The sequence below is a fragment of the Pundamilia nyererei genome, unplaced genomic scaffold (genome assembly GCF_000239375.1).
Source record: "Pundamilia nyererei isolate P.nyererei 1_Seehausen unplaced genomic scaffold, PunNye1.0 scaffold00072, whole genome shotgun sequence".
NCBI lineage: Eukaryota > Metazoa > Chordata > Actinopteri > Cichliformes > Cichlidae > Pundamilia > Pundamilia nyererei.
The window spans coordinates 738,085-765,255 of NW_005187473.1; the positions used below are offsets into that span (position 1 = coordinate 738,085).

General features: G+C 39.0%; 4 protein-coding genes across 7 annotated transcripts in view; 2 read left to right on the forward strand and 2 right to left on the reverse strand.

The window, feature by feature from the left end:
- Positions 1-7,037, forward strand: part of LOC102209661 (calcium-binding mitochondrial carrier protein SCaMC-1-like) — an 11,498-nt gene extending 4,461 nt beyond the window's left edge. For both annotated transcript variants that reach the window (XM_005736951.2, XM_013911829.1), the window contains exons 5-10: positions 2,461-2,619; positions 3,439-3,591; positions 3,747-3,854; positions 4,358-4,525; positions 4,709-4,859; positions 6,077-7,037. In XM_005736951.2, the coding sequence (XP_005737008.1) occupies positions 2,461-2,619; positions 3,439-3,591; positions 3,747-3,854; positions 4,358-4,525; positions 4,709-4,859; positions 6,077-6,258 (921 nt within the window). In that variant the 3' untranslated portion in view covers positions 6,259-7,037. The remainder of the gene's footprint in view (positions 1-2,460; positions 2,620-3,438; positions 3,592-3,746; positions 3,855-4,357; positions 4,526-4,708; positions 4,860-6,076) is intronic.
- Positions 7,038-7,921: 884 nt separating this feature from the next.
- On the reverse strand, positions 7,922-9,941 carry LOC102209369 (transmembrane protein 69-like). Its single transcript, XM_005736950.2, has 3 exons — positions 9,819-9,941; positions 9,233-9,277; positions 7,922-9,141 (listed from the first exon to the last, which is right to left on the reverse strand). Exons 2-3 carry the CDS (start codon positions 9,275-9,277, stop codon positions 8,359-8,361), a joined length of 828 nt encoding a protein of 275 aa, XP_005737007.1. The 5' UTR covers positions 9,819-9,941; the 3' UTR covers positions 7,922-8,358.
- A 2,771-nt stretch (positions 9,942-12,712) lies between these two features.
- On the reverse strand, positions 12,713-18,293 carry tm4sf4 (transmembrane 4 L six family member 4). Of its 3 annotated transcripts, none has more exons than XM_005736948.1 (6): positions 18,241-18,293; positions 16,056-16,270; positions 15,177-15,266; positions 13,954-14,102; positions 13,253-13,433; positions 12,713-13,052 (listed from the first exon to the last, which is right to left on the reverse strand). In XM_005736948.1, exons 2-6 carry the CDS (start codon positions 16,224-16,226, stop codon positions 13,038-13,040), a joined length of 606 nt encoding a protein of 201 aa, XP_005737005.1. In that variant the 5' UTR covers positions 16,227-16,270; positions 18,241-18,293; the 3' UTR covers positions 12,713-13,037. The 3 variants fall into 3 exon arrangements, with proteins under 3 accessions (XP_005737005.1, XP_005737006.1, XP_013767254.1); XM_005736949.1 differs by lacking the exon at positions 18,241-18,293 and adding an exon at positions 16,505-16,524; XM_013911800.1 differs by lacking the exon at positions 18,241-18,293 and adding an exon at positions 16,493-16,524.
- LOC102202418 (putative gamma-glutamyltransferase YwrD) lies at positions 18,195-27,130 on the forward strand. Its single transcript, XM_005737021.2, has 10 exons — positions 18,195-18,394; positions 21,267-21,420; positions 21,503-21,656; positions 22,253-22,459; positions 23,655-23,807; positions 23,889-23,979; positions 25,032-25,203; positions 26,107-26,263; positions 26,854-27,036; positions 27,113-27,130. The coding sequence occupies exons 1-10, from the start codon at positions 18,295-18,297 to the stop codon at positions 27,128-27,130; spliced, it is 1,389 nt and encodes a 462-aa protein (XP_005737078.1). The 5' UTR covers positions 18,195-18,294.
- Positions 27,131-27,171: the final 41 nt, after the last annotated feature.

The following is a 27,171-nucleotide window of genomic DNA, read 5'->3' on the forward strand; positions in this document are numbered from 1 at the left end:
ATTTTAGTTGCAGTGCAGGCTTCTGCCACAGAGAGGTGACACACAATAACGGATTTGGGGGACTTTTGGCAACAGATGAGTAGTGTGATTCGTTCATGACCAGAGCAGATGAAAGGGGGAGGAGTCTGAAGAATTTGTCACTTGTGAATGAAATGAACTCTGAATGGTAAAAGAAATCTTCTTGAATGGAGCAAACATGAAACTCTGACATTTTATTAGATTATCAGGGAATAATCAAACCCTGAAGGGCTGCTGCCTATATTTAAGTACAGTTGCGTGCTAGAGGAGCGTCCACTTTCAGTCAGTGGTTAATCTCTAGCGTTCGCTGAATTCATTCACTGGCATAAGCTCGGAAGTCTAATTAACCTTTGGTTTCTAAGCTTGGCAGAGATGAGCTAATTTCAGCCTGAGCTGTGGGTGGATTAGTGTATCATTTAGGAGGACTGGAGGAGGTGAGAGGAAGACTATTTAGTCTAGAAAGGAACAGGAGAGAAGAATCCGAGATGATGCGTCTGTGAGACTTGATGACTTGTTGGGAGCATCTATGGCAATGAAAAGGTCTCGTTATTTCCAGCGTTCAAGCCGAAGCTTTGTGGATTTAGTGCGTTGCTCTGCAGTCTGTCGACCTCTGTCTGGGCCCTTGATCAGAATCGTGTGAAGGATCCTGACGGGTCTGAGAACTGGTGTTTATAGGAGGGACCTTGTCCTTTGTTAGAACTGCTAGAGCTAGCAGCCTTATCAAAGGCTTGAGATGGCCTTGGCTCTGCTGCAGCCTCACCAGCAGCAACAGCAACGTCAGGAAAGCTGGTTTTTCCTCGACTTGGAAGATGATTGGCTGTATGAGGTGGATGTGGACATGGTAGGTTCTTGTATTCAGATGTTGAGTTTTGGTTGTCATCTGGTCATGGGTAAAAGTATTATTATGCTGAGGCATGGTTGAGGTAGTTTAGAAATAGTGTAGCAATTATGTCCACCGGAGAACACAAGTTAATATTTTCACCTTTACATCATGTCAGGTATGAAGAGGCCCATCCGCTGACTAGCATTCTTTAAAAACACATCATACCTGACGTAATGCACAGGTAATATAAGCTTCAAGGGTGCCAAGGCAAATTTCTAGCCAAATCCTCACCTATAATTTTATAACACAGTGTTCTATTGGCAGATAAAACTAAAACTAAAACTAATGTTAGCTGTCAACTCCTGCCTTAAAAATGTCTTAAGGGGGCAGATTTGTTATTTGTGGTTTGTTTAAAAAAAGGCTGATACATTACTGCAGTGGTAAAAGTAAAAAAAACAAAACCCAAACCCCCCCTGCTGCATCTGTGATCTCAAAACGGCAACTTTACATCAGTGACGTGCAGTGATGTAACTGATCTCGCAGCATCGACCTGTAGTTATGCAAGTTTTGGATAAGGATATGGCATGTGTCCCATCCTTCTAGGCATTACGTTTAAGGTGAAGCTGGGAATGCGTGGTTATGAGGCTGCCCAGCTTAGCTAAAAGTTCATCTGCAGAGCGGCCTAGTGGGTTTTAACTTTTAATGATGAGTTTTGACACCTTTACATTTATTAATAAAGACGTGGTTTAATGATTGCTAAAATAGTTCCTGGGTTTTCCAAAGGGTGGCTGCATAGGCAGAAACCACCCTCACTAACGTCTGATGCAAACCATTTTGTTCTATAATAAGGCTTGAAGTGTGACAGAAACCGCTCAGTTCAGAAAGGGCCTTTAAGGGTTCTTCCTTCCTTTTAAACTGCATTTAAAAGGATTCAAAATGGTAGTGTAAGAGACAAAATCAGAATATAGAATAAAGCTCTTATGTTTTGACAGTAGTATCACACGCAAGTCTGCAATTTCACCAGCTTTCACCAGCTTTCAGGGACTATTTAGCTTTCTTTGACAAATTTACTGTAACAGCATAGTATCCAAATGATTGACCTAGCCAACATGTCATGAGATTGTGTTAAAGCCTTTATTTATTTTACATTTTGGCCATTTCCGTGATTTTTTTTTTTCTGTATATTTTGGAAAAGGGGTTAGCGCTAATTAGCCAGTGCTAGCAAGCGAGCCCAATTATCAAAGAGCATTACTTGTTCACTGTGAAAAAACAAAACAAAAAAACACCTTATAACTGGGTAGTTAGCTTGGGAAAAGAAAAGTGCAGGAGCAACTTATGGTCTTACTGGACCTTAAAGGTGGAACTGCAATGGGGGTATTTTTTATTTTTATTTTTTATTATTAATAAATATATGTTGGATTTATTATTTGATAAATGTATTCTATTTTTTAAAGAGTGAATATTTTATTTATTTTTGTAAATAATAAATAATTCTACTAATAATTACAGAGGTTACAGGATTAAGACTGTCCCAGAGGCTATGTGCATCTTTTATAGACAGTCTATTCTCAGCAGTCAGTCTCTTTGACTGTGACTTGATTGTACTGTATTGGGTGTAGGTTTTGGACATTGGTGACAGCCTCACCATCCCAGATGAGTTCACAGAGGAAGAGAAGACGACAGGTCTGTGGTGGAAGCAGCTGTCTGCAGGAGCAGTGGCGGGTGCTGTGTCCCGTACAGGAACCGCCCCTCTGGACAGAATGAAGGTCTTCATGCAGGTGGGTCAAGATTTCTTTTAGATTTTATAAAATTCCTGTTGGGTTGTTCATCGGTCCTTTTCTCCAGGGATTGGATTTTTACTAAATGTGTGCATTGGTCCATGTGGTGATAAGTGTGCTTCAAAATGCTGGTCTTGTGTTAGTTTGGGTTATCCTGTTTTTAAAAAATACCATATAAATACATTCAGCAGACACTTTATTAGGTACATCTTGCTAGCACTGGGTTGGATTCACTTTTCCCTTCAGAACTGCTTTCATTCTTCATGGAACAGATTCAGCACGGTGTTGGAAACATTCCTCAGAGATTCTGCTACATATTGACATGACGTCATCACATAGTTGCTGCAGATTTGTCGGCTGCACATCATGATACAAATCTCCCGTTCCACCACACCCCAAAAGGCTCTCTATTGGATTGTGATCAGTACAGTAAACTTGCTATCATGTTCAAGAAACCAGTTGATTTAAGCTTAGTGACATGATGCATTATGCTACTGGAAGCAGCCATCAGAAGGTGGGTACACAGTGGTTATAAAGGGATGGAAATGGCCACCATTAGCACTCAGGTAAGCTCTATTGGTAGCAATGGGTCCAAAGTGTACCAAAGTAAATATCCCCCACACCATTACACCATCACCACCAGCCTGACCCAATGATTCATGGCATCGTGGATCCATGCTTATATGCTAACCACTGTACTATATTCAAACTCATTTAAATCACCCTTCTTCTCCATTCTGATGCTCACTTTGAATTTCAGCAATTGAATTTTGAGCCCTTGCTGCTTAGTTATAACTTAAAAGTGCTTTTTTTCCCCAGGTGCACGCTTCTACAACCAACCAAATCAGCCTGGTCAGCGGCTTCAAGCAAATGCTAAAAGAAGGAGGGGTGGCTTCTTTGTGGAGAGGAAATGGTATCAATGTCATGAAGATCGCCCCCGAGACAGCCATTAAATTCATGGCTTATGAACAGGTAAGTTCTCCTCCTCTTTACAGACTCCAGTATAAATCGCAGCTTATGGTCACGTTAAATGTTACATGTTGAGAACTACTAACACTAGCAGTCACTTTTGTCACTGATGTGTGATCCTGCTGAGCCGTTCGGTTTTCATGTTCCCGTGTCACCAGTATAAGAAGCTGCTGTCCAGTGAACCGGGTAAGGTGAAGTCCCACGAGAGGTTCATGGCTGGATCGTTGGCTGGAGCCACCGCACAAACTGCCATCTACCCCATGGAGGTGAGTGGAAGTGTAGTCTTTACAGCACAGATGCATAAAGAGTGCACGTGTGGATGATAGTAACAGGAGGCACCACAGGAGGGGCGAGCAAGTTTCCATATCAAATATGGAGACACATGAGGGCAGGGACAGCTCAGTAGGTAACGTGGTTGCCTCATGATCGGAAGGTTGGGGGTTCGAATCCACTGAACGGCTACACTGAGGTACCCCTGAGCAAGTTACCGTCCCTATGCACTGCTCCCTGGGCACTCCATTTTGGCTGCCAAAATTACTCCTCTAAGGAGTAATTTCTCTACGGGGACTAACGCATACACCCACATTATACATGGTGCAGTTTCATTGGTTTGTTAATTACCTCATGTGTCTTGTTTGATCATATCTTAGTGTCCAAACAAATTTTAGATGTCTTAACCAATCCAGTAGCATAAAAGATGCAGTAACACGTTAAGTCAAACGTGCAGCCTGATGTAAAACAGCCACACTAATCATCTTTGTCTCTTCAGGTGATGAAAACCCGTATGACCCTGAGGAAAACCGGACAGTACTCGGGAATGTTTGACTGTGCCAAGAAAGTCCTGAAGAATGAGGGAGTGAAGGCGTTTTACAAGGGCTACATTCCCAATATTCTGGGCATTATCCCCTACGCTGGGATAGATCTGGCAGTGTATGAGGTAAATCCTGATGAATCATTCCTGTCTGGAAAAATGTTCGGAAGGTTCAGAATCACCTACAACACTATGCGTCCATAGAAAACTCCATTTTAATCTGTTTAAGCATCACTTGTGTGCTGATTTTGCAAAATATTATGCATCAACCCTCACTCTCATCTGTCATTCCTGTGTATTCCATACCAGAGCTTGAAGAACTTCTGGTTGTCCCACTATGCCAAAGACACAGCCAATCCAGGGGTTCTGGTGCTGCTGGGCTGTGGTACCATTTCCAGCACCTGCGGCCAGCTGGCCAGCTATCCCCTGGCTCTGATCCGAACCCGCATGCAAGCACAAGGTACGGTGAACCAAACCTTATTAAAGAAATAGCCCCCTTATTAATGCTTGCATTTAACTTGTAGTACCATAATGCCACTGAGTTGTTCAGAGATTATAAAGTGTTTTACGAGGAAATTCAAGATTTTTTCATGAAATCTCTGCTTAAATGGAAAATTAATAAATCTATGTGAGTTCTTTATAACTACTCTGTTTATTAGACATTTGAGCCATGCATGTGCTTCAGTATTCAAGAGAGGAAACGGTAAAGGACCTGAATGAGTGCTGAGACCATTTAAAGTAAAACTACAAGAGTACAAAATATCATAAACAAGCCCTTTATCTAAATTTTACTTGCAGTAATGTGAAAAAAGCCCCAAGTTTTTATAGGACATCATTTAAAAAACATCACCTGATTCTTAACAGGTCTTAAGTGCTTGAGGTTTTCCGTTTGATTTCATTAGTCTCTCGTCATTAAGATTTGCTGCATTTGTGCACAGCTCTCGTAAGGTTTTGCTTTTTTTTTGCAATTTCTCTGAGCATCATACATTCTGTGGATAATCTTTTTCACTGCAGGATGATTATAACCCTTCTCAGACTGATGAGCAGCAACAGTTGCATCTCTAAGATCATTGCTGATGTTTTTCCTCCTTTGCGTTGTGTTAACTGCCAAAACTTCTGCTTTAATACAGGTGCTCATACTGGCTGATGATTAGTAATCAAGTGCATTTGATTAGCAGTATCGGCTACTTATTTTTTTACCAACTGGTTCTGCATTTTACAATTTAAAAAAAATAGCACTGTAAAATATGTCAAGTATTATTGTTTCTTTAGAAGTTCTGTTTAAATAATTTAAGACTTCCAAATGATGATATATAAAACACCTGAAACATGGTGGGCCACCAAAAAGTATCCACATAAATATACTGGAATAGGTTTTATTTTGCATTTGTCTCTTAACTTCAATGAGGTATCATTCAAATAAAAGAAATACTTCAAAACTGTCCACAGAGGGGGTTAAATAACCTTAAAACCATGGTTATGAGGTTTAACTGAGGACTTTGTGCTTTATTCTGAAGTCATCAACATTTACATTTGGAAAACAATTTTCAGTTCTTTAATCTAAGCTAATTTCAAACATATGCTGCTTATAAGCAGCCAATACTTCTAAAATCTAGAGATTTTAAACATGAGGAGATCTTTTTCTTCACTCATCTGGCTTTACCTTTCTTTTCTCAGCTTCTGTTGAGGGCTCAGAGCAGCTGCCGATGAATCTGATGGTGAAGAAGATTATGAAAAAGGAGGGCTTCTTTGGACTTTACCGCGGCATCCTGCCCAATTTCATGAAGGTCATACCAGCCGTCAGCATTAGCTACGTGGTGTACGAGTACATGCGGTCTGGTCTGGGTATTCAGAAGTAGGCAGCAGAGTTCTCAGTGACCGCATGTGTTTACGAGTGCAAGAAAAGGTGCACCCAACTTTTTTTTAAAATTTCAAAACACTCCCTCCTTTTTTACACATGTTATTTGCCCTTGTTTACCTGCAGTCCACTGAGACCGCAGGCCTTTGCTCATACAAAGAAAATCCTGCAGCGCTAACGCAGGGCTGACAGTGAGTAGGAAGATCTCTACAAAGTTTCCAAATGTTGGTTGTGTTGATTGTGCACTCCTAGCTTTATGTACTCCAACAAGCCTCATGATCTACTTCAGATCAGTTCATCTCTGGCTTTGAAAACCAAGAACACTTATCAGGGTAATTTCTTTTTGGTTTAATTGTTGAATAGAAACGTTACTCTAATATTTAATCAAAAAGTCCAAGAAGTCACCTGCTGCAATCTTCTGTTTTTTTGTTTATCTTCTTATCATCAAAAATAATTTGACCAAGTCCCACGTGTGGTGGGAAAACTGTTTCACAAAGAAATCCAAAGAAACTAAAACAAACAAACAAGTGCAATACTGTATTTACACATTGTGTGACATCTGAGAGAGGTTTGACTTTTTAATAAGGGATTTCATCTGAGGGTCATTGGTTCATTTAAAGGGTCTTTTTATACGGGACAGAAGTAGAATTGTGCCTTATATGTTTTTTTTATTCTCAGATATCTGTGGACTTCAACACCCCTGTTTTCTCTTGCCTTTCTTTCAAATATGTCTTTATTAGGCGCTGGTGTTTATGTGAATAAATCTGGATACAAATGTTAGAAGATGTGCGTGCATTTCTTTTCAAACATCAATAAAATTATTTGTTGTCCAGCTGAGACAATTAGTGTACAGTGAGTCCAGGTTTTTATTCTACACTGTGTTCACGTCTCTGGCCTCGTGTGACACTCGATCGCTGAGGCTTTAAGTAGAGATTAGTCCACTTCAGGGCTTATGTAATAACTGCTTTCCCTGGTGATGTCAATACTACAGTGTAACAGTGGAGCTGCTAATTTGAAGTGCAAATGTTGCCTAAAAAATATGCAATTTTCATTTAACAACTCAAAACGTAATATGGGCAAATTCTTTGAATCAGGTAAGAAAAATGGGCTATAAGACCATCAGCAGGAATCCAATTATTTGGAAATGGAAGAAATATAAAATGACCATCAATCGTCCCCAGTGTGGAGATCCATGCAAGATCTTACCTCACTGGATGAGGATGATCATGAGATAAGAGGTAGATCAGCTCAAACCGCACAGGAGGAGCCTGTTAATGACCTAAAAGCAGTTAGGACCACAGGCATCAAGGACACCATTCATTCAACACAACACGCTGTAATAGGCTGAGATCTTGCAACACATGTTCAGGCCAGTCTTAAGTTTGCCAGTGAAAATCTAAATGATTCTGCGATGAATTGGGAGAAAGTGTTGTGATCAAATGAAACCATAATCGGAGCTCTTTGGCATCAAATGAAGAAGAGAAATGCTGAGTATGACCCAAACACCAGCATCACAACAGTCAGGCATGTTTTTCTGCTATGGGGTTCAGAGCAACTGTTTGTTTCTTTTAAAATATTTTCGAAGTGAGCAAACTTACAAATTTTGTAGGAGATAGAACAATTATCTTCCCCAGTGTGTGTTAAATATTAACTCAGTAAGAAGATTACAATTTCAGTGTCTTTTATTTTCCTTCTTGCTTCATACAATATGAACATCCTTGACTTTGGCGTCTCCTAGTGGTTTTAAAAATCACTGACACATGCTTCTTCTCTATAATATGAAAGACTAGGGTCAAGTTTAATGAAATGGCTTTATGTGGAAGACAAAACAGTATGGAACAAATTTTGTCCACCATGAACAAGTGGAACACATGTTACTAAAAGCTGGACAGACAGACTTGAATTTTATTTATTTATTTTTATCTCTGGTTTGCTTTAACAGAGTTCAGTTTGTAACATGATATTTAACACAGGCAACTTCTAGAAACAGAGATCAACCCAACAGGTTCAGAGATCATCAATATCAAGAAAAACTTTGAAGTCAGATCACCCAAATAAAGATTTAGCACAACCCAGGGATGCCTTGTCCAGCCAAATGTCATCAATCCCTGAAAATGCTCTTCTCTGGGTATGAACCGTTCATTATAAGGGTGCCTAAGAGAGAAAAAAACGCAACAGTGGTCAGGATGGCGCGCAGGGCTTTGAACCAACTGGGGTAAGTGGGAAGGAGAGACAGATCATAATGGAGTGAGATTCCGAGTCCCATGATGACCATGGTGGCAGCAGGAACAATGCTGTCACTCATCAGCATGGCCACCCAGGCCAAGAGGGAGGGGACGACGCTGTTGGCCAGGTTTATCCAGTCAGGTTTTGCTGGGCTGCTCTCGGGAAGAGCGAATCCCCATCTCGCTCCACCAAGGAAAGAAATGATGGAGGCAGCATAGGCTAGCTGGGCATAACCCAACTCTGGATAGTAGCTCTCAGTCACAGCCATAAACAAGGTGGGTGAGACGAAGGGGACAAGCCCTGCAAACCCCAGGTAGAGGGCAGGTCTGGGACTTTTCAACAAGTCCTTCATGTCATAGCGCAACAGATCGAGTTCTCTAGGGGGAGGTTCAGGCAGTGCTCGCTTTTTCAACCTCGCAACAGAAGTGTGGAAGTGTTGGCTCCTCATCCAAAAAGAAGCATCATGATTCTGGTTTCTATGGAAGAGGTCAGTCTTATTAAAACTAAACACAGCAAGAGCTTTTGCTTGCCCTGTTCCTCTTCCTGCAAACCAGAGACTAGCTGGTGAAGCCCAGCTGGAAGATACAGATCCACAAACAGAAGCCCCAGTCCCAGCTGACGGCCAGCATTTCTGCATAGGACCTGCCCGATGTAATACCTGGAAAGATATTCACGATATATATATATATTTTTTTTTAAGTTATAAAACCACAAAAAGCAATGAAAAGGTAAAATCATGTGTATGTTACCTTCTGGGCTGCAAAGCTGCCTTTTCTGAATATAACAGAAAGCATCTAATGAAAAATGGGACAAAGGAATGGTTAAGATGAGCACACAATAAAGGTCACATAAAAACACAGGGAGGAATTTTTAATGTTGACAAATCTTCTGATTTTAAAACATCTGTAAATTTCAACCTTTTCTATCAAGCGTTTTTAAAGGAATATGAATCAGAATAAATAAAGGAATGATAATAATAAATGTATCAATTGTAGCAATAACTTCAGACTGACGACAGAGAAAATCGTCTGTTCAAGGGTACAGGTGGTGTTGTCAAACTAATCAGTCTTTACCTTTGCCTCTCGCTTACGCTGCTAGGTGAAGTGTCTCCGGTACGACAATTATACAGTTCAGTTACACATAATAATACATTATATCACATAAATGAATAATTAGACGTAAATTCGAGGATTTGGCACCCCTGTCGCTTTGTAGCGGAGTCCTCCTAGAAGGACCTACATGTGTGTCTCTGTAGATAACACCGGCTGATACGTCAAACAAACGTTACACGGCTAAAGCGCCAACATCTGCGGTTCAGGGAGATGACAACATTACCTTTATTTCAGCAGGTAAACTTCATACTTTTAAAGCTGTTTCTCCCCAGGGTCAGCGAGCACCCAGCCTACACAGCTCTGGTACACAGCTATTTACTTCCGTGTTTGAACCTTGGCTTCTACAATTTCAGTTCCGCTACAGTGGCGTTGACAGAAACGAGTTGTCGTTCAATTTGCATTTGTCTCTTAAATTCAATGAGATATAATTCAAATAAAACAGAAGTATTTCAAAAGTGTCCACGGAGCGGGTTAAATAACCTTAAAACCGTGGTTATGAGGTTTAACTGATAACTGATGTGCTTTATTCTGAAGTCATCAACATTTACACTTGGAAAACAATTTTCAGTTCTTTAAGTAAGGATTTATAGTACAACAAACAGCGGCAAATTCTGTTTTGTTCGTTTTTTCTTTCTTTTTTTGTTTAACAATTTGACGTAAAAACAATACGTCTTAGACGTAACGGAAGGCCTAAACATAACTAGGACACATAAAGAAAACTAAATGTAAACTTAAACAAACGGGAAAAAATATTAGACTTGGTTATTTACATAATGAGGTTGCTTAATATGAAATTATTTCACATTTGTGAAAAGAATTTGGCGTGACTGCATTGTGTGGCAATAGTTGATCAGTCCTGCACTGTAGTTTGTAGGAACTTTAGCACATAAAAAAACCCAACCTGGCCACCTGACATCAACTATAAACTACAAAGCAAAACAGTCTAAACTATACTATGAAGATGAAACACAGCTCTTGTGCTTGATACAGTGCTTTCCATCCTCATGCATCTTATTTAAATCTAAGAATGTTGGTCTTATTTCCAACACAGTTAAGTCAGCATTCTTGTGCATACAGTCATTAAGAGCTGCAGCTGGACTGCAGTGGACTTTTCAAAGAGCAGATTTCGTGTCCTTAATATGCACGTGATTATTCTTCAGTGTGAACATGAAAACTGGTCCTTCGGCTGTTTAGAAGATACACAGGATTCCTTTGTGAACTTCCAGCCATCATTGGTAGATTTTGTGGTTTGAATTTATTTCATTTGGGCATAGTCTGTAATTTTGTGGTGTTTAAACTCTTTAATAATTCAACTTTAAAAAAACAAAAACAAACAAACAACTTATTAATAACCGAATTTGAAATAAAATGGAACCGAGTAAAGCTCTTACCAACGTGAATTTTCTTCAAGTCCCAGTTTTTGCTTCCTCCTTATGGATAACTGTGCAGAGCTCAATGAATGTGTCTGAATCTGTCTGAATATCTTGTAGGTATAAATGTGATTAAAAAGTGGAAAAAAGTAAACTCAGAAAGAAAAAGTATTGCGCTTAGGTACAGTTTGTGTAAATTTTACGTTATTTTTATTTAGCGAACTTTACGTTGACTGAAAACAGCATTTAAATTGCATTTACCATTTTGTTACATTAGTGATAAACATGCAGTCAGAATTATATTTTGTCCTTATTTTGATGTTTACATGAATGCTGTTAGAATTTTATAATTTCCAGTGAGCAATCAAGACAGACAGTAGTATTATAGTTTTGTATTTTCTACTTAGGCTTTATTTTAATTTTATTTTGACTCATTTTTGCTTTTAATTCAGTTTCGTTTCAGTTAATTTCCAGAGTGGATTTTCTTCTTTCAAAAAAAGTTTGACTTGTTTAAAAAGGTTTAGTTTAGTTTTTTTAGTTTCTGTATTAGTTTTAGTCTTTTTATTTGTGTAAAGCATGAACCATGAAATAATTGCGAGAACATTCTATTAAAAACAAATATGAATAAATAAATAAATAAGAATGAATTGGCATATAAAAGATCTCACCCTATGGTAAGCCCGAGCCCTCCTACAACCTTGATCAGGAAGAGAATGGATGGGTGAATATAGGAGGATGAATATAGTAGTTCAAGTTATCATTAAAAAATAACTTTTACTACAATTTATTGGTTAAAATTTCTTGTGCAATTTATTCTGTTTTTTCAGTAAAAAAAAAAAAGATGATGTAAAGATTTTAAACACTCACAAATACTCGTGTATCAAATACAATACACTTGGCATTACAGTTTTAATTATTATTAAAATATCAGAGCCAAGATTTAGGAAAATCAGCACTGGCATTACAAGAAAATAAAATAAAAAAATAAAAATACAGAACCTTTTCAAGTTTCATATGTCTCAACAAGCACATTGATCAATAACTCATCAGGTAATCTGTAATAAAGCTAAGGACATTTACTCCACATCCATAAAAACCAAACAAAAAAGGCCACACTACCAAAAAAATATACCTTCAGTTCCAATAAATAAATAAATATTTGTCAGTTCTCCAAGCTCACAATATCATTTCAGGTAGTTTTTGTTTTAATTTTTGAAAATCTAGTTGTTGTTGTTTTTTTTAATTTTATTTAACTGAAATGTTTCCCCCCCACACCTACCTTTAGATTTTATTCTAGTTTTAGTTAATTATAATAGCATTTTTCTGGAGATGTGTAACTTTAAGTGTGTGATACTGAAACTGATGCTGGATGATATCAATATAAACCACTTATTGTCTAGTGAACCAGTGAAAGATAAACTTTATTAACATGCCATAGAATTAAAAGTTTTATGAGAAAGGGGAAAATATCCGCAGTGATTAGTTTGGGTTGAAAGCAGTAAATGTAATACACATAAAAAATTTAATTGATTTAAGAAATGAACCAGTCTTTTAATAAGACCACGCTCTGTAAGACGTTATTTTTTAATGGTGTAGGTAAATTTACATCTTCCCCAGCAGGAGGCAGTCAAGCAACAGATAAAACTCCTCTATAAAAGAAGCCACTTTTAGGAGTTACATTTGTTTGACTACACAAGAAAGAAAATTGAAAAAATAAAATATGACATAAAATATTACATTAAATATATTTTCTTATTGAATTAAAGCAAGTTTAATTCTACAAAACTAACCCACATAGCAGTAAATCAGGGACTACAGTGGCTAGTGTTGGAAATTATTTGCAGCATAGCAGATTCAGATTTCATATTACGAAGACAGACTCATCTGTGTTCATTAAAAAAGAAATAGGAAACTCTTAAAGAGCTCGTGTCATTTCCAGTGTTTTCTGATAAATCCCACATTGGAATCAATGAGCTTTTTGACAAAATATCACTGCTATATTACTTAGTCTTAAGCAAGAGTCGGATCATCTGGAACCAGGAAAGTCAGCAACCTTCAGCCACATGCAGTGCTCAGTGCTCATCACCCTGAAAGACAAAAATTATTATTATTTTTGTGTGTGTGTGTGTTTAAATCTCTGTTTATTAACACTTATCCTCAACCTATAAGCAATTACATGATATCCTCCAGCTCTATGAAGCTAATGTAAGATCTTTATTCTTGTCATAAAAGAAAATAGAAAACTGTGCTCAACTAAGGAGAAACTCATAGCAGAGTAGATACTGACCCCTCCACAGCAGTCCCCGCACAGAGCTCCCAGCAGGCCGTTTATCACCTGAAAAGCACACAGCGCCACCTGGATCAGACCCATGACCAGCAGCACAGAGAAGAGAGACAGATGCCAGGGCACCACACCCGCTGGCTCTTGACACACAGTATCCCTCAAAGTTGCGTTGCCTAGGTAGTCTCTGTAGAGGAAGAGTTAAAAAGAAAAGAGCAAATATGTGAGATGCTTCATGAGCCACAGTTTACCTTAAGATACAAGAGACAAGTGCAGGAAAGGTACCACTAATGCACTTCGACTCTTAAATGTTCAATCTAAGTTTACATTTAGTTGTGCTTAAAATAAACAGCAGTCCCTACACTGTCATTGGCACAGAATTCTTAGTGTTTGGCTCTTAGCAAATCAGTTGCCAGATTTAGCGTGAAGCCCTTTTACAAGACAGTATTTGTATGTCTCTCTGGTTGTGTCATGCATCTGTACTGCAAACAGAATCCCCAAACAGGCCCCACACTATCTGAAACGAAGCCTTCACTGAGCACTGAGAATTGGAGGTGCTACAAATTTAGCCTGTATGTATTCCAAATGCTTTCATGTGTACCCAGCTGAAAGAAAGGACATGCTGATCATTCCATTGCTATGGACAGAGTGATAAAAAAACAAACTACTGAACGCATTTTAACACTTGATTATTCTCTATGTCTCACCCATTGGAGAAGGGATAGCCCCAGTCGAGTGTGGTGCCGTTTATAAAAAAGGAACACTTAGGTCCACGGTTGATGGCCACCGCTGAGACTATAACTGAGTAACCGGCACCAACAACACCAATACCTGCAAACAGCATCGAACTCAACATCTGCAGAGAGAGAGAGAGAGAGAGTGGGGAGAGGCATGGTCAGTTACTCATACTGAGAATCAAAACATTTAACAATGCCCCTTTAAGCTTCTTAAAATAAGACATCAATGAAGTTATTGTGTTAGTATCCAGAGGCCGTGCTCAAGGCCAGGTGCACAAAGTAACACTTGCACACATTCCTGAAGTATCGATCAATTGCGTGATCCTAACTGTACAACGCAGGCTCTGTGCTACACAGCTGTGCGGGGAGTGTTACCATGATTGAATTTGTAGTACTTTATGGGAGGGTGTGTGTTTTCCCAATTTATTGCTGTGTAAATCATGAGGGGGTGTGTGTACATACGTACTGTGTTTGTTTTCCATTACACGCTCAGAGTATCTCAACGCTGAAGTTAACAGGTGACTGGTAGACCCTCAAGCATAATACCTCTAATATAAATGTTGTTTTTTAATAGTTTTAAAACTGTTAGGAGGGAAAAAAACCCCCAAATGACAAAGAAAACTTAGATTTTCTGAAGATTCCCTGAAGACCCTTGTCCTCAGAGAACAGAGGTCTAACGTTTCTGCCTAGACTGGAATTTTTAAAAATCTAATTTTCACATTCCTTTTAATTTAGATTAATTCCCAATTAATTGCATCAACTTACAGTAATATTTGAAGACATTTCTGATCACATTTGTGCACTGGGTCATGCTCTAGGTAGCAATTATCTAATGCAGCTGTATGCTGTATATATATTTGAGTACCTTTTCAGTCTTGTTAAATGTGTGTGTGTTTTTGCCTCCACGGAACATCACTGAGCTTTACTTGTCCAAGCAAAAAGGCCAGGTTTGGCCTAATGGTCACACCTTTTTTTAAACACACCGCATATTCACTTTATTCCATGTAGCTGCCTCCTTTCAAGCATCTTTTTGCATTTTCGTTGTTTAAAGGGCCAGTTGATTGGTGACATTGTTGATGTCACTAGTCACACTTGCTGTTTATGTGTAGTCCAATTGAAACTCAACATCTCATTTAAAGGAGAGACTTGTTTCAGAAAAACAGATCAAAATTGAACGTGAAAAATCTTCTCACCGCGAATCTCCGACCACAGCTTTCATTGCCACAGCAACCGCAGCAGTCATTGTTCTTCAGACCCAGGAAGACCAGAGCAGGGAAGATCATCTGCCACCCAAAAACACACACAGTTCACACACAGATCATTAATGAACCAGTCATTCATTAAAGCTGTAACAAAATTGTTAATCAGTCTGAAACTGACTGTGTATCTAATGATAAACTTTCCTTAGTGCAGTTTTCATATACACATAATAATAACAACAATAACTAAGAAGAAGCGTACAATTTATTCACAACACCGTTTGACATGCAGTGCTTAACAAATGTATAAAAAACAAGAAAACACAAATATTTTAGAAATGTGCCAAAAACTTTAAACCTAAATTTGGACTGGCATAACATTCAATCAGTAAAACATATTTTTCGGTCCACCATAATTAGGTGTAATTCTATACTTTTGTAATTTCTCTCTTTTTTGTAAAACAATAAATTAGAGAATTCGTGGATAACAACAATAATTATATTTTAACATGAAAAAATACTGATTAATGAGTTTGCATGTACAGATGGATTCGCTATTACAGAAGCATGAAAATTATTTTGGTAGTTACTAATACTGTTAATTTAGGGGAGTTGTGACATAAACTTTTTATTGAGCGCTGGTCTAATTAACTGGTTAAGTGCAGTATAACACATACATTGCAACTTTCTGATATTCTGCAGGTATTAACCATTTAATTCCAAACTGACTGTTAGATTATTTACTGAGAATAAGTTTAGCTATACCAATAATTACAACATTAATGGCTAACAATCATGACGTCATGAGCTGAAGATGAATTAATTCATATTTTAAAAACATAATTTCATTGTATTGTTCACTAATGCACTCACCAGCACTCCAGATCCCAGAATGCCTCCAAAGTACCAGACCTGGTCTGTGATGTTTTTACTGTCCACCGACTTTCCTCCGGGAAAGAAGAGCAGGATGTTGCAGAGCACACACACAATGCACAAGGGTATCAGAGTGAACCCCAGACATCTAGCAAAGCCACCCGAACACATTCTGACGCTGATGTTTCGACAACTCCCGACGACACCAACAACACCTGAAGTTAGAGAAGGGAACTTTAAAACTCCACCTGGGATGCTGTTTCCGTTGAATTATCTCAGCGAAATGATTTAGACTTAAATTAAGCCCAGTCTTTATCCACTTCAAGGGGCTCAAACGATAAAATGTTGAGATTGTGGCACTGAAGAATATCACTGCACCTACTACATTCGACCTGTATTAAGCGCAGTGTCCCCAACACACCCTAAAAGTTTCTCACCAAATCTCAGACCTTTTGAATGATGCGTCTGCTTCACCTGTCCCAGATATGTGAGAATAGTTAATAATTGAATGAGCCTTTATAGAATCCCCCTCTCCCTTCTCCCCACCCCCCACCCACGCCTTCCCCTCACCCTCCCTTCACCCCATCCCCGCCTATCTCTGTGTGATCTCATTGCTTCAATTTTACATTAGGCAGCTGTAATATGGCAGGATCTCTCCCAGTTGTGCACGCAATGTGCAAATACACATGCACATGCTCATGGCTGCATGCAAACACACCGAGAGCCATTAATGCTGAATTACATGCCTGTGTGTGCACACAGACACAGCAGTGAAGACACAGCGGTCACACTAGTTAATGTTCTACACTGAGTTCACATGGAGACAGAAGAGGAAGTGACAGACAGTTGGTCTATACAGTGAGGCCCTCTTAGCTGTTAGTCACCTGACACAGTGAGTAATCTTGGAGTGGAACATTATTACGAGCAATGTTCATCATTAATCACTGTAGAAGTGTCAGAAACACCCAGTAGAAGTACAGTGGACCACAGCCTTTCTCGTAATAAATTATCTATCGATTAAATACGAAAGCTTGTTGGGCGAATAACATGTGAATTCTGTCTTTAATCAACTCTCATTGTAAATGAAGGCATCTATTGATGTTGATTGGTTAAATTTAATTTGGTCTTTTCAAGGTAATCTGGGTGAACTACTTAACAACAAGGATCTGGATTAGACATTGGTCTCTGATATCTATTTTTGTGTGAACCTGTCCCTGTGATTTTAGTTATGATAGAGACATTACAGAGAAGCATCAACTATTGGATCTTAAGCTGGCCTAAAAACCCTTCCACAACATCATATGATTGTGGATACCACACTATAACTTCCAGTTTTCATATCAAGACAAACAGTGAAATTAAAGACTACTTCGCAGTAACTGTTCAATTAAATTCCTGGAGATGTTTCAAGATGACTGCTGAGCAATCAGACTTGCTTCTGGAATGATTCTGGCTTTTAATATAGTGAATAAGAAGAAAACATGTTGACAAAAGACATCTAGTATCACATAAAAAGCATTCCTTGTTTGGCAGAAGTAAACAAATACAGTAAACTATATTTGGCTTCCTCAGGTGGATCTACAGTATTTGGTCAGTCTCTTTACACATTTTTAAATATACCTGTTACTATTGATAGCGACAATTCTCCATTACTGTAAGCTTTAAGTGAACTCCCTATAAAAGGCTAACAAATGTGAGTAGCTGTTAGATAACTATAAAACTTTAAACACTTGGATTGTGAATTGTATTTTCTGGCTGTTATTTTGTATTTAGTGAATTATTAAATTAAATTAAATTGAATTATTAAAATTCCATTCAAGTACAAAAGTGCATTTTGTTATTTATTTATTGTTTTAATAGTCCGATTTAACCTTTGTTCCACCTTTGAAAGAACCCACATATCTAATGGAAAAACAATTTCCATTAGATATTCCATTATGAGATTCCGTTGTAGTTTTTTCTGTTAGTGTTGAGATTGTGCCAGTTCTCAGTTTTCCGAGTGAAAACTTAACCTTAAAGCAATTCATAAAGTGGCACATAAACGCAGCAGTAACAACAAAAACAACAATAATAATGATTATCCCGCCGATCAATGATCGATGTTGTCTGCGATACGCTTATCTTGTCTGCCTTGTCGACATCAGAGCAATCGATCAGAGGAGTAAAGTCCAGTTCTCTTTCTTACTCGTCCGTCATTTTCACGTAGTTTCTGCCTCAGTCGCTGATATTTGAAACCAGAATGGGAACCGACTTGACTTTTTCCTCTCGTCGGTCCCCTGTTGTGTGTTTACACGGCTGCGTGGCCTCCAGCCAACCTTTAGCTTCCAGTATAGGACTGGGTAAGTGGGTGGAGTGCCGTGGAGAATTGAAACGAAAAGACAGCCAAAAACTTTTATATTCTTATTTCAAAGTATGAGCACAAAGAATCTGACTGCGTGACGCAAAATTTACCAACATGTTTGTAACCCAAAAGACAAAAAATAAAGGGTGACAGTAAAGATTCAGTTGGTATCGTAAGCGCTAATCTGATGCTATTAAACCATCAAATCTCAGCAACTGCTATGAAGACTATGCTGAGCCAAAAAGGGATTTCCGGTATGTGCCAAAACATCACTGCCCGTATTTAAACCGTTATAAATGACTTACTTGTCAATAATCTGTTAAACATATGTCAAACGTATCTCTCATGAAAGATATCAAGTCATTTTGAGCCACAAATAAGAGATCTGGCCAAGAGGGCGGCGGCCAAAAAGGGCTGGATTTATTATAGTATTGGTCACAAAGAGTCATAAAGATACTTTTCTTAATCGTATATATATATATCGATGTGCTGTGAATACTTAAAAAAAGAAAAATAATTCGACCTTAAGCTAGATGAAAACACAGGTGAAAATGTATATATATTTTTATATTGGCCACTAAAATTGGATGCACCTGTATTCCAGTCAAAATCCTTCTCCACCTATAAGCTATATGTTTGAAGCCACCTCAGTGTTTATGTTTTGTCTATAAGATGTTAGAAAGTCTTAGATACTGGTTTGGTCCAACCAGCAATTTAAGACTGAAAGATATTCAGTTCACCGATGGATCCCTTCGTAAACCCTTGCAGCTGGATACCAGAACCTTATGTCAGGCTTCCTTGTGGGACTTGACAATGCATTAGTTAAAATAGATACAACAGAGCATATAGGTCAGAATCCCGATTATAGGTATAAAATTGTTATTGTGTCGATCATTTCTCGTAATGTCTTGTTTCACCTAGCTTGATTGTGATTGGCTGATTTGTTTAAAAAAAATCAATACATCTCACAATATTGATTAGTATTCCAGTTAGAGTAGTATTCCTATTTGCATGTATATGATCCCCTCACGGAGCCAGTTCTGTCTATGCTTTCATTTCTGTTTAATATATTCTGGTGCTTCTGAGATACAAATATAAGTAGAATATAGTTTGCAGAGCCCCGAAACTGACAATATCTGTGGAGTCCTCAGCCATTGGATATGGATCGTGGATCTTTTGAGCCAATATTGATCATGTGCCCCATCACATGAGCCAAGGTATGAAAAAAGGCGTAGGTCATTATCAGCAGAGGTTTCGGGTGAAACCATTGTAAAACTTTGCCTCACCCTGCCATGTGACCTATTGACAACACCTGACACAAGATGTGATTTGGGGTTGAGGTGAAGGTGACTCGGAGGGGATCTCAAAACTGCATTTTAGGTAAGCCACCTCCTCTGATCTTTCCAAGATGGTCATTCACAGTGGACATAGATGGCCTCTTTCACTCCTCTTTTAAGCCACCTGTCTTCTCTGTCCAAAATGCAAACATTGGAATCCTCAAAAGAGTGACCTTTATCCTTTAAATGTCTTATCCTGTCAAGGTGGGGGCTGTTTGGTTTCTTCAGTGAAGAGGTCTGAGCACTCCAATGGGTAACCAATTTTTGTCTGAGGGTGTGGCTGGGTCTGAAATGTACTGGGATATCGTGCTTGGAGATTCAGAGAATAATATCTGCATGATTAAGCTCTAGCAGTACTTAATCAAGAACAGGGAAAGGGAGCTGGTGGTTGAAGTCTAAAGCAAAAATGGTTTGCATGACATAAATGAGATGGTATTGAAATTTATTTTAAAAAAGCGTTGTGAACAGTAGAAAATTCTAAACACATTTCAGCATTACCATTTTAAAAAAGGAGTGTCAAATGAACTTATAAGAGAAAAGTGTTCAGTCACACATATTCACTTAATTGTATATTGATTATATAACCAGTTATTAATGTGGGCCAAAAAAGGCTAAACAGTAATTACACATTTGCTTATAGAAGTGAGCATAAATCTGGTTTGTTGGTGTTTTGTGACATCTACAATAAATATATAAGCTCATTTGTAAATCTAAAAAGCTAAATTGGGCTGTGAGAAAAGAATTCAGCTAAAACATGATGTGGGAGTGTTCTTTTTGTCAAATTATGCTGGAGTGTATGGAGGTAAAGACCTAAATGCAAAGACGCTGAGAGTTAAATGTCAAAAGCTGTTTATTTGTAAGCTGTTGTAATAAAAAAGTGGAAAGTGGAAACAGATCGGTAACAAGAAACAGGTGAAACTAATCAAAACTAACAAGAGAGATCCACAAGTACAAATAGGCGCAGTGATTTCTATATGAATACTTTTAGAACAACAAAATTGTCGTAAAATTGCATGCAGCCAACAGGAAGAAAAAAAACCAAACATACAAAGACCCCAAAGATGAGCATTATTACTGATGCTCATCAGGGATAAACAAAGACATTAGATGCTATTAAAACTATTTTAAACCCCCCTACTATCTGAGCACAGAGGTCAGAGGGGTTGTTCCAGGAATGGTGACACTGTGACTTGACTCATCATTAGGAGGTGAGTTTACATAACATAACATGCTTTGGACCAGATTTGGTTTGCAGCATAAGTTACTATGGTGATGTACCCTGGTAAGAAAAGAACCACTATCACAGTATAGAAAGCCCTGGGTTAGGTTATGTGGACAAAACCAAATCCAGCTTTGCTGTACAGGCCTCAGAACACCAAAATAAATAGTGAAGAATTAAAAGCCCAAGAAAACGCAAAACCCAGGGCCCAAGACCCCGGACCATGACAATTTCATGCTAGGAATGCTGTTGTGATCTAATATGTTGCACAAACCAGTCACATCCATCAGTCATGGGTACATATTTGTGTCCAGATGTCCTGAAGCGTGGTGGCAATGCGGCAGATGCTGCAGTTGCCATAGCAGCAGCCCTGGCAGTAACAGAGCCGTGTAGCACCGGCCCTGGTGGAGACGCCTTCTGCTTGTTCTACAACGGAAACACTGGAGAGATCAGAGGGATTAATGGCAGGTGGGGAATCCTTTGGTGCTTTCCTTGTTTTTCCCTATGTGTGCAAAAATAAACCGAACGAAACCTCTCTCTGTGTCCTCAGTGGTCATTCTCCCCGAGCACTGACCCTGGACTTCCTGGAAGGACAAGGTTACACCGCAGAGAGGCCTCCTTCAGTGTTTGATGCTCTGAATGTTACAGTCCCTGGGGCCCCAGCATGTTGGTGTGATACTGTGCAGCTGCTAGGAAGTCACAAGGTTTACTTATGTTTGTCTTCTATATCTGTGACATGAGAGTGTTTTATAGAACACTCTGGCAGCCCGTCTGAGATAAATCATTTGACTGAGGTAAATACCTATAAACCCTGCAGAAGGGACCAGCATGCACAAACATGCCTGGAAATAGGACTTGACTTTGAACCAAAGAGACATCAACAAAGAATGGAAAAGCTTGTCATTGCCTCTGTAGAGATTTCCTTTATTTGGTCACAGCTGCAATAACTTAAATTTGATGCAGGTCCTTGAAAGTGGGGACAAAGTCTATCTAAAAAAACAAACAAAAAAGACTCCCATTATATTCAAAGACTCCCATTATATTGGAAGCAACAGAGATCAATATGACTTGTTCATTACTTCTCACCTTATATGTAGGTTAAATGACGTGCAATGTAAATGGCGGTGAAGGAAAATCAAACACATTGCTTGATGACTAACATTCAAATTAGTGGAATTCCCTCAGAAAATTGTAAATTAGTTGTATCCTTTGCTTATTTTGTCACGGAGCAGTATCTCACTCTTCCTGTTCAGTTCAGTTTCCTGTTACATGCATGTGTTTCCTCTGCCTACTTTGCTAGCTGTCCTTACAGGAGGTCCTGAGTGGGGCTGTGGAACTAGCAGAGGTGGGGTTTCCTGTGGCTGAGTTAACAGCTCACCACTGGGCGAACTGGGTGTCTGCTTTGAGGGATGCTGGAAAGGAACTGGGTGTAGAATTGATGATTGACGGTCATGCGCCCAAATGTGGACAAGTATTCCAAAACACTGGCCTGGCTCGAACTTTGAAGGTAAATCCACAGGTCACTTGAGGAGCAGAAGGTCATTTATTTCTAATAACTTGTGTTATTCACACAAGAAGGAAACACAACAATGTAGAAGTTGTGAGAAACCCCTGTTTGTTCTGTGTCATTATAGGAGTTTTCTAAATGTAACTTAGCCTTTTATACTACAAGGCCTTGGATAAGCCCAGAGGTATCATAGGAAGTTAAATCTCTAAGAGAAGAGTAATGGAACAGTGGAGAGGAAGTAGTGAAAGCAGAACAACAATAGATAATGGGGATTAGATAGAAATGGATGGATGTATGTGATACTTTTAAAAGCTTGTCTTTGGGCAGAAAAGCCCCATCTGAGGATATAAGGGCAGCAAAATGGCTCATGTGGTGTCAGCATTCTGGCTGTACAGCTTGGCAAGACCTGGCAAAATTCGACAGGGTACAGTGTGTAACAAGATAGTCAGTAGAGGGAAAAAAGGATTTGTGTGATGTATTGCTTCTGACAAATAAAATGGTGATTATGTTTTAAGTGTAGTTTTAAAAGTTACTGTGAGTAATTTGTTATGACCTGAAGCCAATAAAGCTGAACTTAAGCTTTATTCAGCTACTGGAATGCGAATGCTGCTTTTTTTAGTGCCATGTGTCAGTACTGTAAGTACTCCACCTTCATGTGAATGTTCAGCCATGACTCTGTGTCTAATTTTGTATATGTAATGGCACATTTATACAACTATTGTCATTTCATAGATTCCGGAGTCAGTCAGACTAAAGAAAACCATGGCTTATGTCATTGTGTGTTTATCTGAGTGTGTGGTTGCCTGCTTGTGAGTCACCACTAAAATATGCATTGATTGAAATCAATTCAAACAATCAAGCGTTTATAATACCATAACGCAGGAAGATGGCCAAATGTGCCCTATCTCAACACCCACAGACACACGCACACACCTACACTCATGACCATGAGGCAGTGGAAAGAACAGCGATGACCTCAGCCTCATTGATGATTAGATTCTTTGATTGTTCTTCGATAGTTGTGCGTGACTTCACTGTGGGGCAAAGTCACAAGCACACACACACACACACACACATTGACTGGAGTGAACTTTTAAACGCTGGACAAGTGTTCCTCGATATCATGTTAACCACCATCTGTAAAACGTTTTGTACTGTGGCTGAGTGAGCAGTACATGAGCTCATGTATCGACAGGAGCTCGGTGAGCGTGGCAAGCCAGCTTTCTACCAGGGCAGAGTGGCCCAGGCCATTGTTGACGTCATCAACCAAAATGGGGGAGTCATGACCTTGGGTGACCTGAGCAGCCATGACAGCGAGGTCATCACCCCCATAAGCACAGAGTACAAGGTCAGAAACCAAAGATGCCGGTCATGTGTGTATTTTAATAACATGGTCAGCAGAATGAACTTGACTTCACTGTGTGTTTAGGGTGTACGTCTGTGGGAGCTTCCTCCTAACAGTCAGGGACTGGCTGCCCTGCTCATGCTCAACATCCTGGAGAACTTTCCTCAACTCAAAGGTAACCACAGGGACAGTGAAGAAGTCCCTGCCAGGTGCATTATTGCCTGTTGTAAAATCTTAAGTATACAGTAAATATGAGTCTAGAGAAGTGGCTGAGTCATAAAAATAAAAACCATATATCTCCTACATTTTCATAAATCACATTTTATAACCCAACCCAGTTAGTTACAGTGTTCTGCCTGTTTGTCCCAGCCCAGCGCAGGGGAAATAAAAAGCTGCTCAGCAGAAAAACTAAAGAGACATTCAAAATATAAATAAAACAGTAAAATTAAAATGGATTTTCCTGCATTATGGAAGTCAGCTCGCTGGTGATTTCACTGGCCCGACCTGCCGTCCCTGCGCTGGAACACATCGCAGTGTGCTCTGATCTACCTTTGACCAAAAAGGGAAAAGGATATGCTTGTCCACAAAAACTAACCTCTGTGAGGTTAATTTTTTTCCAAATAGCAGGGATGCCAAACATAAGGTCCCGGGGGCCAGAATCTGTCCAGCAAAGACTCTAAACCGGCCCCCTGGACCGCTTTGGAAAATATGAAGAAAGCTTTATCTGTAACTGTAACTGATAAGGACCTTCCCCGTGTCCATTTATACTGCACCAAAGTAATTATGTGATAGATATACAGTGAAAAGCTAGAAATCTTTCTGTTTTTACGCTATTTACTACAGATTTTTTCCCCCCATGGGCTCCACATTTATAAAAAGAGATTTTTTTTTGTGAATTACCATTTTATATTTGCAGGAGAGACTGGACAATGAGCTATAGCAACTTTTTTCTATAGTTTTACACATTAATTTCTTCTAATTTAAGTCCAAAGAGTCCTAATTAATTCATTTCTTTCACTACAGCACCACTTCTTTATCACGTAACTTATGTTATCTTATGGATTAAATTTGTACTACTTCTTTACACTGACAGAAAGTAAATTGTAAAATAAGTAACTGTTTTTGTTTTTGTGCAGTCAGAGTTCATGAACCTACATACTTGGCTTTTCCTGGGCCCTATAATACATTTCTATGTGTTTGTGTGTGTGCGTATGTGTGTGTGTGTAGCTAAAGGCCATAACAGCTCTGACTATATCCATGTACTGGTTGAGGCTGTGCGATTGGCTCTAACAGATGCTCTGCGTTACCTGGGTGACTCAAGTCATGTGACTATCCCTTTGGAAACCTTGCTGGACAAGGGCTACAGTCACCAGCGAGCACAGCTCATCAGCACGGACAGGTGTGTGTTTCTGCGTGTGTATATCTGTTAGTACCAGTGTGTACCAGTCGTCCTCTGTTGACTTTAGATAGGTCTGTAGACTTATACTTCCCCTGACCTGAGCGCCCATCCCTTCACGTCTCTTCCCTCACATTCACCCAGGGCGTGTGTCGTTGTGTGAGTGTATATTTTAGAAACAATGTGTTATATTGTTGAGGACTTTGAACTTGATCTGGTCTTTATCAGGGGAAAGACAAACAGACTATAAAAGTTAACAACAACACAATAATTGTATTAACATATATTGATGTATACCGGGTATTAAATCCTGCTTTTTTGAAATTGCCGAGTTCATTTCGGTGTCACTGCACCATCAAACAGACACAAATCCACACACTAATTCTACGTCTCGCTTCCATTGGTTGTCAACTTAACCTAAAGGAGTCAACCAGGTCCAAACGAGGCGTCAATTTGATTCTGATGTCTTGTTATCCTCACAACCTCTTCACACTTTTAATGTTTAGATGCTTCTAATAAACTAGGCAATAATGGGAAGTCATATAAAAACAGGAAATTATAAATATTTTTTTACTGCACTGCAATAATCTGGTTATTGTAAAAGAAATAGAAATCTACAGATAAAGGTACTTTAAGGCAGGAAAACTCCTCAACCCTCGTTCATACCTGTAATATTGTGTTTATGGAAACATTTATTGCATAAGTATGAAACCTTTCAATTATCTTTGCAAACTTGGTAGTTTGGTTTTGTTCTTAAACCAACACAAGTTTTCTTTTCAGTCTACTTGAGTCTTAATTTTTCTTTCATTTTCCAAATATTTTAATAAATCAATAGTAAAAAACCGACCTGTCAGGTGAACTTATTAATGAATATGATTGTTCTTGTATGTTTGTGTGACTCTGCAGGGCCATGGAGCGAGTGGAGCCCGGCCTGATGACAGGAAGTGACACGGTGTATTTCTGTGTGATAGACAGTGAGAGGAATGCATGCTCCTTTGTCAACAGCAACTATATGGGCTTTGGGACGGGGCTGGTCCCTAAAGACTGTGGATTCTCACTACAGGTCTGAAGGGTCAGAAAGAGAATGTCTTTATTTGTGCGCATGTAAGGTAGCAATGGCGTTTATCTGTTTGATTTACTGAAAGACTAGGAATTCTTCTAAATCATGGAAAAATGCTAAGAATTTAGTGTAATATGAGATTATGCTTCAAATAATTGGGGTAATTTTTTAAGTGATCAGCATAAAACAAGATCCTGCATTACCACTTTCAGCTGATTTCTCAGCTTGCCTCTTATATACTGCATTAACAAAGCTCTATAGGTTTTTATAATTACAATAAACTTCCCAGTAACACAGCAGCACATATGTAAGAGAATTTTACATGAACATGAATGCTGCCGTGTGAAACTAAGGGAAAAAAGACATATAAAATGAAGCCTGGGTGGAAAAAGTTGTAGATTTTCATATTTCATTACCTTAATTTGCATGCTCACATTACCTTACAAGCTCATTTTTGTTGTGCATGTAAATGTATTGATGAAGTCATGAAGACATTGTAGCCTCCTAAACTGGAACCACATAGACTGAAGCATAAAACATAAGTGTTTAAGCTAAAAGGGTTGAATTCTGATTTCTTTGTTCTATCTCTGCAGAATCGCGGCGCTAACTTTTCCCTGTGCCGTAATCACATAAACTGCGTTGCTGGGAGGAAGCGGGTGTATCACACCATTATACCTGCACTCCTCACCGATTCAACAACCACATCACAAAAACCCCGGCTCCTTGCTGCTCTCGGCGTGATGGGAGCTTTTATGCAACCACAAGGACACGTACAGGTACAGAGTCAGCAAGCGTCACAGAGCAACAATGTGGGGCATAAAGACATTTGTTTCTTAACACTTTTCCTGCCAGGGTATTGCCTTTAACTAACCAGAATCACATCCAGACCTAATAATAGACACACACACACA

Excerpts from the sequence above, each read along its gene's own strand:
- LOC102209369 (XM_005736950.2), bottom strand. The coding sequence starts at position 9,277 with ATGCTTTCTGTTATATTCAGAAAAGGCAGCTTTGCAGCCCAGAAG. Across the intron at positions 9,142-9,232 it reads GCAGCTTTGCAGCCCAGAAG|GTATTACATCGGGCAGGTCC; the intron begins GTAACATACACA and ends ATATCTTTCCAG.
- LOC102202418 (XM_005737021.2), top strand. The coding sequence starts at position 18,295 with ATGGGAACCGACTTGACTTTTTCCTCTCGTCGGTCCCCTGTTGTGTGT. Across the intron at positions 21,421-21,502 it reads ATCAGAGGGATTAATGGCAG|TGGTCATTCTCCCCGAGCAC; the intron begins GTGGGGAATCCT and ends CTGTGTCCTCAG. Across the intron at positions 22,460-23,654 it reads GCCTGGCTCGAACTTTGAAG|GAGCTCGGTGAGCGTGGCAA; the intron begins GTAAATCCACAG and ends ATGTATCGACAG.
- tm4sf4 (XM_005736948.1), bottom strand. The coding sequence starts at position 16,226 with ATGTGTTCGGGTGGCTTTGCTAGATGTCTGGGGTTCACTCTGATACCC. Across the intron at positions 15,267-16,055 it reads TTCTGGGATCTGGAGTGCTG|ATGATCTTCCCTGCTCTGGT; the intron begins GTGAGTGCATTA and ends TTTGGGTGGCAG. Across the intron at positions 13,434-13,953 it reads GGCTATCCCTTCTCCAATGG|AGACTACCTAGGCAACGCAA; the intron begins GTGAGACATAGA and ends CTTCCTCTACAG.